General features: G+C 39.8%; 1 protein-coding gene across 12 annotated transcripts in view; it reads right to left on the reverse strand.

Moving 5' to 3' along the window:
• The window catches only part of TTC13 (tetratricopeptide repeat domain 13), a 97,330-nt gene that overhangs the window by 14,848 nt on the left and 67,632 nt on the right, over positions 1–14,850 (reverse strand). For all 12 annotated transcript variants that reach the window (XM_081574405.1, XM_081574404.1, XM_081574403.1 and 9 more), the window contains 4 exons: positions 14,620–14,776; positions 3,451–3,581; positions 2,800–2,932; positions 2,197–2,289 (listed from right to left, as the gene is read on the reverse strand). In XM_081574405.1, coding sequence (XP_081430531.1) covers positions 2,197–2,289; positions 2,800–2,932; positions 3,451–3,581; positions 14,620–14,776 — 514 coding nt within the window. The remainder of the gene's footprint in view (positions 1–2,196; positions 2,290–2,799; positions 2,933–3,450; positions 3,582–14,619; positions 14,777–14,850) is intronic.

The following is a 14,850-nucleotide window of genomic DNA, read 5'->3' on the forward strand; positions in this document are numbered from 1 at the left end:
TGGCGTGTCAAACATCAAGTTCAGGAATCCACTCCAGCTCCCAAACCTCTTCACCTGCTTTTTGCCCTGGGGCTTCCTGGCCTCCTGGGGCAACCACATCCCCACAGCTGCACGCTCACCCCCACTTCTAACCCATCACCGGTGCTCCGACCCTGCCCTCTCGTGTCCACTCTCCCCCTCCGGCTCACTTTCACAGAGCTTTCCAGACCTCTGCACCAGTGCACCTGAATGTTACACAACTTTCTAACCACTCCCTATCCCTCCAAGGGAAGTCGCTGCCTTTGCCACCTGTGGCCAAAGTGATCATCCATATGTACAAATCTGTTCAGGCCACATCTCTGCTTCTGAGCTCTGAATGGTTATCATTTCCAGACAGAAAATGACTTAGCATGGGTATGTTGGTTATCTGTTAAGGAAAAAAAGCTATTTATGTTTTGGCTACTGCCCATCTTTCTAGGGTTGATTTCTGATAGTTCCTTAACCATAAACTAATCACAGTTGTACTTCCCTGACCATGCCTAATTCACTGGTGTTGGGGGGGTGGGGGCAGTTGTTCATGCCTCATCCACCTCTCTCTGTTTTCCATCTATCTAAACAGCATCAGAGAAGGCAATGGCACCCCACTCCAGTACTCTTGCCTGGAAAATCCCATGGACGGAGGAGCCTGGTAGGCTGCAGTCCATGGGGTTGCTAAGAGTCGGACACAACTGAGCGACTTCACTTTCACTTTTCACTTTCACGCACTGGAGAAGGAAATGGCAACCCACTCCAGTGATCCTGCCTGGAGAATCCCAGGGATGGTGGAGCCTGGTGGGCTGCCGTCTATGGGGTTGCACAGAGTCAGACATGACCGAAGCAACTTAGCAGCAGCAAACAGCATCACCTGAGGCTGGACTGGGACCCCTGGCATCCTGTACACATGAGCAGCACAATCTCAGCATTGCATTGTAGTTCACTGGTCTGCCTCCCTCACTAAGCTATGAGTCTTCTGAAGTCAGGAGCTGTGTTTCACTGCCACATCACCACCATGCAGCACAGCACATGGAGAGTGGCCTTCAGTTAAAGCTAGTTGAGTCTACCTGTAAATGTCACAGATTATTCTGTAAGAAACATGAATATACAAGTCACAGGGGAAAGGAAATTTATTTTCTAGAAATTAAAACAATAAATATCCTAATAACATTTCCATTAAACTCAAATGTTGAAGTTGTATAGTAGAATATTTTCTTGATTCAGGCTTCTGGAATTAGAAGCATTTTAAATGTGACAAAACTACCATATTCGTAAAATTTAGCTAAAATTAAATTCAGTGGGTCCCCCTGGAGCTGCTGCTCTTTAATATTTGCTCATCATTTATTGAGGGGGTGGGATGACAGCGTGAGCACTTCACCCACACCCCCAACTTGTCAGAAGCCTCTGGACAAAACAAAAGCTCTCCAGTTAGCCTGGCCCAACCTCCCAAGAAGGTAGCTTAGCACCCAATGTCTTTGAATCAAACCCTTTGTGTGTTGCAGGGTGGCACAAGGGGGAAGCCTTTCCCTCACTACAATAATTCTTTGAGCCACAATATTATAAGTATATAATATAATGGTAACATAATGTTGTCCATCTAAGTACTTTCTATGATAATTTAGGACCATTTAAAGATGGACATCTAGGCAAAAATCTGGCATTCTACCCTTCAACTGAGCTCGCATCAAAGAGACTGGAAAGGAGGCACAACATTTCTTCTTGCAACCAGGCCAGTTCAAAGGAACGCAGGCAGGACCCTGGAGGTACAGGGCTAATTTGTGTCCAAAAGTCACCAAGAAAGGAAAAACGGGTTGCTTGCAGTCTCTGTAAATTGATTATTTAAGATAACCTCCTTGGACTTCCTTGGTGGTCCTGTTGCTAAGAATCAGCCTGCCAATGTGGGGACAGGGGCTTGATCTCTGGTCTGGGAAGATCCCACATGCCTCAGGGCAACTAAGTCCATGAACCACAACTACTGAGCCCTCATGCTGCAACTACTGAAGTCTGTACACCTAGAGCCTGTGCTCTGCAACAAGAGAAGCCACTTCTCACTACAATGAGAAGCCTGGGCACCACAACTAGAGAAAGTCTGCATGTAGCAACAAAGACCCAGCACAGCCAAAACTAAATTAATTAAAAAAAAAAATGCTACAAAAACAGGAAAGGTAAGCAGAATGTTCATACCTGATTAAATTGATGTGGTTGTTAAAACCTCTGCTGAGACTTCGTGCTGGCATTTGATCCAACCACAGCACCGGCTGGTCTGGGTCAGCAATCCTATAAAATAGAGCTTATTAAAAACAAAGACCTTATAAAACCTAGAAATGTTCAAAAGCATTAAAAATAAAACATGTACAAGTCTTTGTGAAAGTGGGGAGAAAACAACTTCTCAGTCCATTACTCCTAAAAATATGAAACACAAACCTGCAAATTCCAAAGATATTCCAACTGGGCCAAGTAAGAAGTCAGTGCAGGTTTACCAGTAGAGCAGTGTTTTTCTCATGAAAATGAATAACAGCAGGAAACATAACTTATAAGATCTATTATTAGTTAATAAAGGAGGAGGAAATGGCAACCCACTCTAGTATTCTTGCCTGGAAAATCCCATGGACAGAGGCACCTAGCAGGCTACAGTCCATGGGGGTCACAGAGAGTCAGACATGACTGAATGCACTGGCACACACATTAGTTAATAACACAGGATTCAGAATCTGCTAACTAGAGGAGACTTAACATTATATTACATTGATTAGACTTCTGGTTTATTTTCATTTAAATGCCAGTTACCGTCTCCATTTTACTGCGATGTCAAACATGTCTCTCCACTGCATTAGCCGTGTTTTCCCATTCATTCGAACCTTTGAATTCGTCCAGGTACGCTGTACAGCTTGCATGACTTCTAATGCTGCCAAACCCATGGCTAAAAGAAGGAAATATGGGGAAAACAGAGTTTGTAAGTACCCTTTAGAGGGAATGATCTTCACCAACAACTCAACGAACAACTCAGGAATCATTATATTAAAAGAGAATCACAAGAATTGGTAATTCAACAAGACCAGAGATGCATTACCATCATGATGGCCTGACTAAAACTCAGCTCTATTAGAGAAAACTGGAGACAACCTCAGACTTGTCTCCTCTCAATCCTGAAGGAACTGAGGTTCAAATTCCTCCTCACCCTACAGGAAGGAGATGGCTCTGGTGGATGAGCTGTCTAACTTAAAGCAATAACTGATGACCTACATTCTACACCTACACCAAAGCAACAGCGTAAGAGCCAAAGCCAGATGCATTCTTCTCTCAGAATTCAATATGAATGAATCTGCTCATTTCTGTTTTTATCACATGGAGATTTTGAGTAAGCACAACAAACGATTCTTTTCAAAAGTACAACACAGTTTAACAATCCTTGCTCCATTTCAGATCGTTTTAAAATACCTCTGTGTATTCTCTTGTTTGGCAGGAAACCAGGTGTTTCGTATTGCATCAGGGATCCCAAACGATCAGCTACACAAATCAACTCCTGGACCTCAGGCTTGTAACTCTCAAAATTCTGATGTAACACATCTCTGGAAGAAACATTATGTACACGATAAAGACTTTTACAACAGATACCTGGTTATCCAATTTCATTTGAAAAGCAGTCATTTCCTCCAGTGGAAACATAATTGAGAAAATTCTGACCACATCATCTTTACTTCAGTGCTTAGTACCTCACCAGACACAAGTGAAAAGTACTCTTTATGACAGTGTGTGCACAATGACTGTCACATGCTTGTTAGTAATGCTGGTAACTAGTTTGCAACCAATTAATTATTTTGTAAACTGCTCTAGAACACATAACCTGCATGGACTGCCTCTTCTGACAAGTAACCAATCAACCCCGACAGTAAGCCCATCCCCTACTTGGGCTCCAAGTTATATTACGCCAAGTGTACTTGAGTGTGTATGTGACTACTATTGTTTAACTGTCAACCTGCTAAAAGTTTTCTAACAAAGCCTGCAATTCTAAGTTACAGGCTGTGTTGGGGTCTCCAAGACCCTCTGGGTTCAGTAATTCACTAGGACTCCTGGGCACTGTGAGAACACAGTACAACTGTCAGAGGGAAAAGGCACGGAGAGGGAGTAGGGGGAATGAAGTCTAGAGGAAACCAGGCACGCTTTCAGGACCCTGGGGAGACAGGTGACACTAATTTCCTGAGTGAAATGCTCAAGAGACACTTTGTACCAGGCACTGATCTTGTGAACACACCTGTCCGGCAGGTACCCCAAGTCCCCAGAGGAGAGCAGATGTTCAGTGTGAACCACACTGTTCATACACAGGGTGCAGGCACTGGGGAGCCACTCTTAGCTCTGGGCACCTAGGGTGGGAGGAGATTCTGAAATCCCCGTTTCCAGACACCAGCCTGGGGTCAGCCTGGTGATTGGCTTTCACACTCCCTGCTTTCCTGCATCATGTATTTCTCTAAAAGGGGGTGCTGGAGAACATATAGCCCTTTGAGCAATCTATTTTGTTTTTATTATCTTGATTATTGAAACTTACAAAAGCATACAACCTTATTACTCAACTGAAGAACCAAAATAATTATGTAGCTCCACCTATATGTGTATGTCACTTTACTATCCTATTCTCCTGCCCCCCGGCAAAAGGTTACTCACCTTGAATTTTCTGTTCACAATTTCCTTACCTTTTCCTTTTAAAAAAATACGTTACATTTTTATGTCTTTATTCTATAGTTTTGCTTATGAGCTTTATGGAAAAAATGATGTGACATAGCAATGTACCAACTTGCTGTTCTTACTCAACATTATATTGCAAAATTAGTCCACACTCTTACTTGGGTCATTTGTTTATACTGCTGTAGAATACCACACTGTGTAACAGTATCACATGTACCCAATTTTCTGCTCATAAACATTTGGGATGATTTTGTTTCCAATTGTGAACAAATACTGCTATCAACAGGCCTCCAAGTAGTTATGTGCACAAGCATATGGTTCTATTCTGAATATACACAGGAGCAGAATAGAAAGATTGTAGGATATGCAAATATTCAATTTTACATGATAATGAAAAGTGCTGCTGGCCAAAGTGAATGGAGTAATCTATAGCCAAGTATATAAAATTTCCCCTTGATCCTGCTTCTGGTCAATATTACTATCATCAAGCTTTGCAATATTTGGTTACCTAAGTGGGTGAAACATCTCATGTGGTCTTATGTTTGCCATTCATGTTTTCCCCTTGGTAAGATTATACCTATTCATGTCTCTTTTTTTTTAGTTTTTAATTTTATTGGATTTATTAGTTGTTTTACAATGTTGTGTTAGTTTCTGCTGTACAGCAAAGTGAATCAGCTATATGTACACATATATCCTCTCTTTTTTGGATTTCCTTCCCATTTAGGTCACCACAGAGCATTAATTAAGTAGAGTTTCCTGTGGTATACAGTAGGTTCTCATTAGTTATCTATTTTATACATAGTATCAATAGCACATATGTGTCAATCCCAATCTCCCAATTCATCCCATCCTCCTTTCCCCTCAGTATCCACACTCAACGTCTGTGTATCTACTTCTGCTTTGCAAATAAGACCATCTATACATTCTTCTAGATTCCACAAACTTGTGTTAATATGTGATACTTGTTTTTCTCTTTCTGACTTCACTCTGTATGAGTCTCTACAAATGAATCAGTTTCATTCCTTTTATGGCTGAGTAACATTCCACTGTATGTATGTACATCTTCATCCATTCCTCTCTTGATGCACATTTAGTGCTACAGTGAACACCAGAGTGCATGTGTCTTTTTAAATTATGGTTTTCTCTGGCTATATACACAATAATGTGATTGCTGGTTCATATGGCAGTTCTATTTTCAATTTTCTGAGGAATCTCCATACTGTTCTCTGTAGTGGCTATATTAATTTATATTCCCACCAACAGTGCATGCCCTCTCTAGCATTTGTTGTTTGTAGATTTTTTGATGATGGCCATTCTGACCAGTGTGAGGTGGTATCTCATTATAATTTTGATTTGCATTTCTCTAATAATAAGTGATGCTGAATATCTTTACATGTATTTGGGGGCCGTCGGTATGTCTTCTTTGGAGAAATGTCTATTTAGGTCTTCCACCCACTTTTTTTAATTGGGATTTGTTGTTTTGATATTTAGCTGCATGAACTGTCTGTATATTTTGGATATTAATCTCTTGTCAGTTGCTTCACTTGCAAATATTTTCTCCCATTCTGAGGGTTGTCTTTTCATCTTGTTGATGGTTTTCTTTGCTGTGCAGACGTTTCTAAGTTTAATTAGGTCCCACTTGCTTATTTTTGTTTTTATTCTTATTACTATAGGAGGTGGATCAAAAAAGATCTTGCTGCAACTTATGTCAAGGAGTTTTTCTGCTTATGCTTTCCTCTAAAAGTGTCTGGACTTCCATTCAGGTCTTCAATCCATCTTGAGTTTATTTTTGTATATGATGTTAGGGAATGTTCTAATTTCGTTCTTTTACATGTAGCTGTCCAGTTTTCCCAGTATGACTTATTGAACAGTCTGTCTTTTCTCCATTGTATATCCTTGCCTCCTTTTGTCAAAGACAAGGTGCCCATAATGCATGGGTTTATCTCTGGGCCTTCAGTTCTGTTCCACTGAATCTATATTTCTGTTTTTGGGCCAGTACCATACTGTCTTGATTACTGTGGTATAGTCTGAAGTCAGGAAGGTTGATTCCTCCAGCTCCATTCTTCTTTCTCAAGATTGCTTTGGCTATTTGGAATCTTTTGTGTTTCCACACAAATTGCAAATTTTTTCCTGGTTCTGTGAAAGATGGCGTTGGTAATGTGATAGAGATTGCTTTGAATCTGTAGATTGCTTTGAGTGGTACAGTCATTTTCACAATACTGATTCTTCCAATCTAAGAACATAGTATATCTCTCGGTATCATCTTTGATTTCTTCCATCAATATCTTATAACTTTCTACATATAGATCTTTTGCCTCCTTAGGTAGATTTATTCCTAGGTATTTTATTCTCTTCGTTGTAATGGTAAATGGGATTGTTTCCTTAATTTCTGATCTCTCATTGCTAATGTACAGGAAATTCAAGAGATTTTTGTGTATTAATTTTGTCCCCTCTCATTTTTCTAGATTCACTGATGAGCTCTGGTAGTTTTCCGGCAGCTTCTTTAGGTTTTTCTATGGATACTATCATGTCATCTCAAACAGTGACAGTTTTACTTCTTTTTCAATTTGGACTTCTTTTATTTTTCTTCTCTCATTGTCATGGCTAGGGCTTTCAAAACTATGTTGAAAAATTGAGGCAAGAGTGGACACCCTTGTCTTGTTCCTGATCTTAGAGGAAATGCTTTCAGCTTTTCACCATTGAGAATAATGCTTGCTCTGGGTTTGTCATATATGGCTTTTATTATGTTGAGGTAGGTTCCTTCTATACCCACTTTCTAGAGAGTTTTTTTTTTTAATCATAAATGACTACTGAATTTTGTCAAAAGCTTTTTCTGCATCTACTGAGATAATCATATGGCTTTTATTCTTCAGTTTGGTGTCTCACATTGATTTACATCCCTAGGATAAATCCCACTTGATCATGGTATATGATCATTTTAATGTGTCGCTGGATTTGGCTTGCTGGTATTTTGTTGAGGATTTTTGCATCTATGTTCATCAGTGATACTGACATGTAACATTCTTTTTGTGTGTGACATCTTTGTTTGGTTTTGGTATTAGGGTGATAGTGGCCTTGTAGAATGACTATGCAATTCTTTTGAAGAGTAAGGATAGGTTTTAGCTCTTCTCTTAATGTTTGATAGAATTTGCCAGTAAAACCATGTGATCCTGGATTTTGTTTGTTGGAAGGCTTTTAATCACAGTTTTAATTTCATTACTTGTGATTGGCCTGTTCATAATTTTCTGATTTCTTCCTGGCTCAGTCTTAGAAGGTTGTATGTTTCTAAGAATTTGTCCATTTCTCCCAGGCTGTCCATTTTATTGGCATACAGTTGCCTATAGTAGTCCCTTTGATCCTTTGTATTTCTGTGATGTCAGTTTTAAGTTCTCCTCTTTCATTTCTAATTTTATTGATTTGAGTCCTCTCCTTTTCTTGATGAATCTGGCTAAAAGTTTAACAATTTTGTTTTTCTTCTCAAAGAACCAGCTCTTAGTTTTACTGATCTTTGCTATTTTTTTTTCATTTCTATTTCATTTATTTCTGCTCTGATTTTTATGATTTCTTTCCTTCTACTATCATTGGGTTTTACTTCTTGTTTCTCTAGTTGTTTTAGATGTAAGGTCAGGTAGTTTATTTGAGATTTTTCTTTCATGAGGTAGAACTGTATTGCTATAAACTTCCCCCTTAGAACTGCTTTTGCCACATCCCATACATTTTGGGCAGTTGTGTTTTCATTGTCATTTGTTTCTAGGTATTTTTTTATTTCCTCTTTGATGTCTCAGTGATCTCTTGGTTATTTAGTAGGAAGCTATTGTTTAGCTTCCATGTGTTTGTGTCTTTTACAGTTTTTTCCTATAATTAATTTCTAATCTCATAGTGTCATGGTTGGAAAAGATGCTTGATATGATGTCAATTTTCTTAAATTTACTGAGGCCTGAACTGTCACTCAAGATGTTATCTATTCTGTGGAATGTTTCATGTGCACTTGAGTAGACAGCGTATGCTGCTTTCAGAGGGAATATCCTATAAATATCAATTAAGTCTATCTGGTCTAATGTGTCATTTAATGCTTGTGTTTCCTTATTAATTTTCTATCTGGATGATCTTTCCATTGGTATAAGTGGAGTACTAAAGTGCCCCACTATTATCATGTCCCTGTCTGTAGACTTCCCCTTTTACAGCTGTTAGTGTTTGCCTTATATATTGAGGTGCTCCTATGTTGGGTGCAAAAATATTTCCAATTGTTACATCTTCTTCTTGGATTGATCCCTTGATCATTACACAGTGTGCTTCTTTGTCTCTTGCAGTAGTCTTTATTTTAAAGACTATTTTGTCTGACATGAGTATTGCTACTCTAGTTTTCTTTTGATTTCTATTTTCATTGAATATCTTTTTCCATCCCCTCACTTTCAGTCTGTATGTGCCCTAGGTCTGAAGTGAGTCTCTTGTAGAGTGCATACATGCAGGTCTTGTTTTTGTATCCCTTCAGCCAGTCTGTGTCTTTTGGTTGGAGCATTTAATCCATTCTCATTTAAGGTATTCATTGATACATATGTTCCTTTTAACATGTTCTTAATGCTTTGGGTTTGTTTTCGTAGGTTTTCTATTCTTGTGTTTCCAACCTAGAAAAGTTCCTTTAGCATTTATTTGTTGTAAAGTTGGTCTGGTGGAGCTGAATTCTCTTAGCTTTGGCTTATCTGTAAAGATTTGATTTCTCTGTCAAATCTGAATGAGATCCTTACTAGGAACAGTAATCTTGATTGCATATTTTATTTTTTCATTACTTTAAATATGTTCTGCCACTCCTGTCTGGCCTGCAGAGTTTCTGCTAAAATATCAGCTGATAACCTTATGGGGATTCCCTTGTATGTTATTTTTTGCTTTTCTCTTCCGGTTTTTAATATTTTTTTCTTTGTATTTAATTTTTGTTAGATTGATTAACATGTGTCTTGGTGTGCTTCTCCTAGGGTTTATGCTATATGACACTCTCTGTACTTCCTGGACTTGGGTGACTATTTCCTTTCCCATGTTAGGGAAGTTTTTGTCCACAGTCTCTTCAAATATTTTCTCAGGCCCTTTCCCTTTCTCTTCTTCTGGGACCCCTATAACTCAAATGTTAGTGTGTTTAAGTTGTCCCAGAGGTCGCTGAGCCTGTTTTTATTTCTTTTCTTTCTTTTTTCTTTATTCTGCTCCCTGGCAGTTATTTCTACCACTCTCTCTTCCAGCTTACTTATCCATTCTTCTGCCTCAGGTAGACTGCTATTGTTTCCTTCTACTGTATTTTTCATTTCAGTTATTGTGTTGTTCATCACTGACTATTCTTTATTTCTCATAAATCTTTGTTAAACATTTCTTGTATCTTATCAGTTAGTGCATCCACTCTGTTTCCAAGATCTTGAATCATCTTTACTATCATTACACTGAATTCTTTTCCAGGTAAGTTGTCTATTTCCTCTTCCTATTTATTTGGTCTGTTGGGATTTTACCTTGCTCCTTTGTCTGCAACATATTTCTCTGCCATTTTATTTTGTCTAACCTACTGTGCAGGGTGGTTGTTCCTTTTGCTTCTGCTGTCTGCCCCCTGATGAGTGAGGCTGGTCCAGGGGCTTGTGCCGGCCTGCTAGTGGGAAGGACTGAAGCCTGTGCTCTGGTGGGTAGAGCTGAGTTTTTTCCCCCTGATGGGCAGGGCCATGTCAGATGGTGTGTTTTGGGGGTGTCTGTGAGCTCAGTACAACTTAGGCAGCCTGTCTGCTGATAGGTGGGGCTGTGTTCCTGTCTTGCCAGTTGTTTGGCATGTCCAGCATTGGAGCCTGAAGGCAGTTGGGTGAAGACAAGTCTTGGCATTGAGATGGATACCTCTTGGAGAGCACATGCCAATTACTATTCCCTGGGGTCAGGAATTCTCTGGTAGTCCAGCGTCAGGACTCAGCACTCTCAACTCTGGAGGCCCAAGCTTGAACCCTGACCAGTGGACCAAGAGCCTGCAAGCCATGCATTGCAGCCAGAGAAAATAGAAACAAAAAAGAAGAAAACAAATAAAACCCAAGACAAATAGCAAAAACCAAACCAAACACACAGTACCAACAACACAACACATATACAGAAGAAAAAAACAGAAGAAAACAATTAAACAGACACACCAAATCCAAGACAAATGATAACAACAAAACCAAACAGAAACAAAGAAGCAGACAGAAAAGAATAAAAGGAAAAAAAAAAGAGAACAAAGAATTAAAAATGAGAACAATCAATAAGGGCTAAACTAATAAAAACAGAAAAAGAAAACAAATATAGAAAGGAAATACACAAAAAAGTGAAGATAACATAAAAGAAACCTATAAAAACAATCAAAAAGAATGAGAAAAAAATAAAGGAATAAACAAAGAACCAAAAAACAAAAAGAAAAAGAACACAAAATATCAAAAAAGTAAAAATGGAAAATAAAAGTATATATTAGAGAAATTGGTAAATAAAAATAAAACACTACCACCACCAACTGAACAAAATGAAACGAACAAAAAAAGAATAATAGTAATAAGAATATTTTCCTGGGGCCTCCTCTGTCAGTATCCTTACTCTCATAGTGGGCCAGACCCAGTCCCTGCCTCCCCAGGAGGCCCTCCAATACCTCTAGCTAGGTCTCTGGGCATTGTGGGGCTAGCTCAGACTCTGACCTGGCCTTACTCCCACATGTACCTACCCCCACAGTCCACTGCTGACTGATCTCATTTGTGGGAATAGTTGTTGTCTACTCAGGTGCTCCACAGACACAGGATTTACCAAGCTGATCTCAGGAATTTAAATTGTGGCTTGGGCATCTGCACAGAGAGATTTCTGTTCCTTTTCCTTAGTTGCCCCGCCCCTGGGGCTCAGTTTTGGTTTTGGCCCCAACTCTGAACCTGCGCTACCCTCTCAGATCTGTTTCCCGTCTAGGTGAGAAGGAATGAAAACAGTGGCTGATTGGGACACACTTACTCCCTCAGGCTGGTGAGGAGTACAGCATCCACAACTAGGGTTTGCATGAGTTGCCTGCAGTGGTAGGGACCAGAAGGCAGTTGCAACAGACTAGGGTGCAGTCACTCTGGTGGGAGTCTCTCCCAGTGCTGGTGGAGGCAGGGGATGGCATGTGGGGGGATGTAGCAGGCCCACTTCTTCCATGCCTCTCAACAATGATGCCTCGTTTCCTAGGCAGACCATGCTTCCTCTAGGGCCATTCCCAGCAATGGAGCCCCTCACTTCTGTCCCCTGTTGTATCTGCTCAGGTAACAGTATTCCTTTCCCCAGATCTGCTCTCTTTTTAACTCCATGCTTTAGACTCAGCCTCTGCCAGCATTGGTGGATTTTTGTTTCAGGCAGGAGCACCCAAGGAGGCTTTGACAAGGGCATTGCTTCGGACCCCAGAGCCTACCTGGGCAGAGGAGGCCTTGGCTTAAGGGGAAGGCAAGCCTGCTCAGATGGCTGCCCCGTCCAGTGCCCACGGAGGCATAAGCCAGCAGGTACAGAAGGGGGTTGTAATGGCAGCCCTGCCCCTTGCATGCCACTCAACAATGAAGCCTTACTTCTATGGTGTCTTGGACATTTTCCACTAACTTTCGCAGTTTTGGAGCCCGTTATTCCTTTCCCTACAGGCTGTCTTTTCAAAGACAACAGCTGTCCCCTCCCTGGGTCTGCATTCCAAACCCCACTTTTCAGCATGTGTGACTCACAACTCAGGCTGGGATGTGCAGAGCTGCAGCATAGACCATGCACGCAGTTCTCACTTTGTTGTACCTTTGACAGACCATCTGTTGTGTTCTCCTTTGATCCCCTAAAGGTCTCTTTCTGTTCCCAGCTGATTTCCCCACCATGAGGGAATTTGTCTGAGTGTGGGGACTTCCCCTCACCTTCAGCTTCCCACCAGGGTTGCCAGTCCTTTTTTTGATTCCTCTTTTTTGTTGTTGTTGTTGTTCTTTCATCCTACTTGGTTGTAAAGGCATTTTTCCTGTTCTTTTAGGTGTCCAAAGTCTTCCACTAACGTTCAGCAGGTGCTCTATGAGAACTGTTCTGTTTGTAGATGTATTCTTGACGCACTTGTCAGGAGCAACAAATTTCCTGTCCTTCTATTCCACCATCTTGACTCCCTCCTACCTGTTCATGTCTTTTGCACTTTTTAAAACTGGAATGGGTTGTTTGACTTTTACTTTTTAATTTGTGTAAACTGTTAGTGTTGAAAGGTTTACAGTTAGTCTAATAATTGACCCTAGGTGATATGACTTTCCTATTTTTAAGGTTTTTCTCTTTCTCCAGTTACTTATGGTGTATCTGAATGGATTTCTTTGTATTTACCCCACATTTTAAAAAAACTATAGAATTACTAATAAGCATCCTTTGTCCTGAAAAATTCTTGGCTATTATTTCTTCAAACATTGCCGCTCCGCTATTTTCTCCTTCTTAAGTTTCAATTAGATACATGTTAGCCCTTCTTACATTTTACACATCTTCTCTCTTTCAAGTTTTCTAACTCCTCGACTCTCTGTGCCCCACTCTGGATACTTCCTAATGCCCCATCTTCCAATTCTGCAATTTCTTCTCAGCTATAGCTAATCTGATTTTTAGTCTGTATACTGAATTCTACATTTCAATGACTATATTTTCTATTCCTAGAGCATCTAACTATCTTTTTAATCTGGTCTTTTATAATCTCATGTTTCTTGCTCATGTTTATGATTTCTCCATAATTTCTTCAAGCACTTCATCTGGAGTTATTGTAGAGTCTGTATTCAACAATTTCAGTATGTGAAGTCCATAAGGGTTAAAGTCTATTGTTTGTTGTTTCTGTTGATTCTCACAAATAGCTTTGGTCATCTTGGTTTTGATTCTCATACTAATGATCTTAAGCTGTGGGAATACTCAAGGGCACATATTAGCACCAATTTCTTCCCAGGAAGGATTTGTATCTGCTTCCACTGAGATCCTGGGAATGCCTCCAATATTGGATCACTTTAGCCCCTGGAAGGTCAGCAAACCCATCCTGCTCATGCTTCAGGGCACTCCACTGGGTAGGATATCTTTTTCCTTTAATATGTGTTTACCACCCATCACTCTGGTCTGAATATCTTCTCTTTCTTTTTTTTTAGGCATTGAGGGGGCTGATCTTTATAGATTTTTCCTAATTTTTAAAGCAGCTAGACTCCCAGGAATTAATTTCTATTTTAATTGCTCTATAATGAGATAGCCTTTTAGCCGATCTATTCTGCCATACTGCAGCAGTGTTGGTCAGCACTCTAATTCCAAATTTTTAATATATTAAGAAATTTGTTTTAAAGTAATATGGTAAAAAAAAATACTGCATATCAAAGGCTACCAAGAATTGTAAGTACATTTGAAGTCTGAAAGTACCCTAAATTACCATGGAATGTTGGGCTAAAAGAAATCATATTTGCAGGGCAGGAAGAGAGACACAGGGTAAAGAAAGGACTTATGGACGCAGTGGGGTGGGGAGAAGAGAGTGGGATGAATTGAGAGTGGCACTGACACATACACATTATAATGTGTAAAACAGACAGCTAGTGGGAAGTTGCCATTATAGCACCAGGAGTTCATCTTGGTGCTCTGTGATGACCTAGAAGGGTGGGATAGGGGGTGGGAGGCAGGCTCAAAAGGGAGGGGATATATGTATATATCAGCTGATTCACGTTGTTGTATAGCAGAAATCAATACAACATTATAAAGCAATTATCTTCCAATTAAAAATTAAAAATTTTTTTAAAAAGGAAATCATATATCCAAAGGTAAACTGAAAGAAATTATTTCCAGACATATCAAATTCAAAAATAAATTCATCAGAAACATAGATAGAAAGCTATTATCGGGCAAGAGATGTTATGATGAACTTAACAGCTTGGTGTTAAAAAAGAAAAAAAAGTCTTCATTTAAATAACTCACTTTATGTGGGGTTGCAGCCCTGGCTGCTCTTCATAGTCTTCTATGAGGAAAGGCAGATTCTTAGCCCAGTGGTCTTTAAAGCTTCCAGGCAGATCCACGTCAATGTTATATTCCGTTAGGGGAGTATCAAGATGTGCATGAAGATATCGAGAATACTCTGCAGATAGGAAATGATATGTGACACACCCAAATATGCTGAAACAGTTTTTATGGCTACCTATAATTTTTTAT

Source organism: Giraffa tippelskirchi, chromosome 2 (genome assembly GCF_054371585.1).
Source record: "Giraffa tippelskirchi isolate mGirTip1 chromosome 2, T2T-mGirTip1v1.2.pri, whole genome shotgun sequence".
Taxonomy (NCBI): Eukaryota; Metazoa; Chordata; class Mammalia; order Artiodactyla; family Giraffidae; genus Giraffa; species Giraffa tippelskirchi.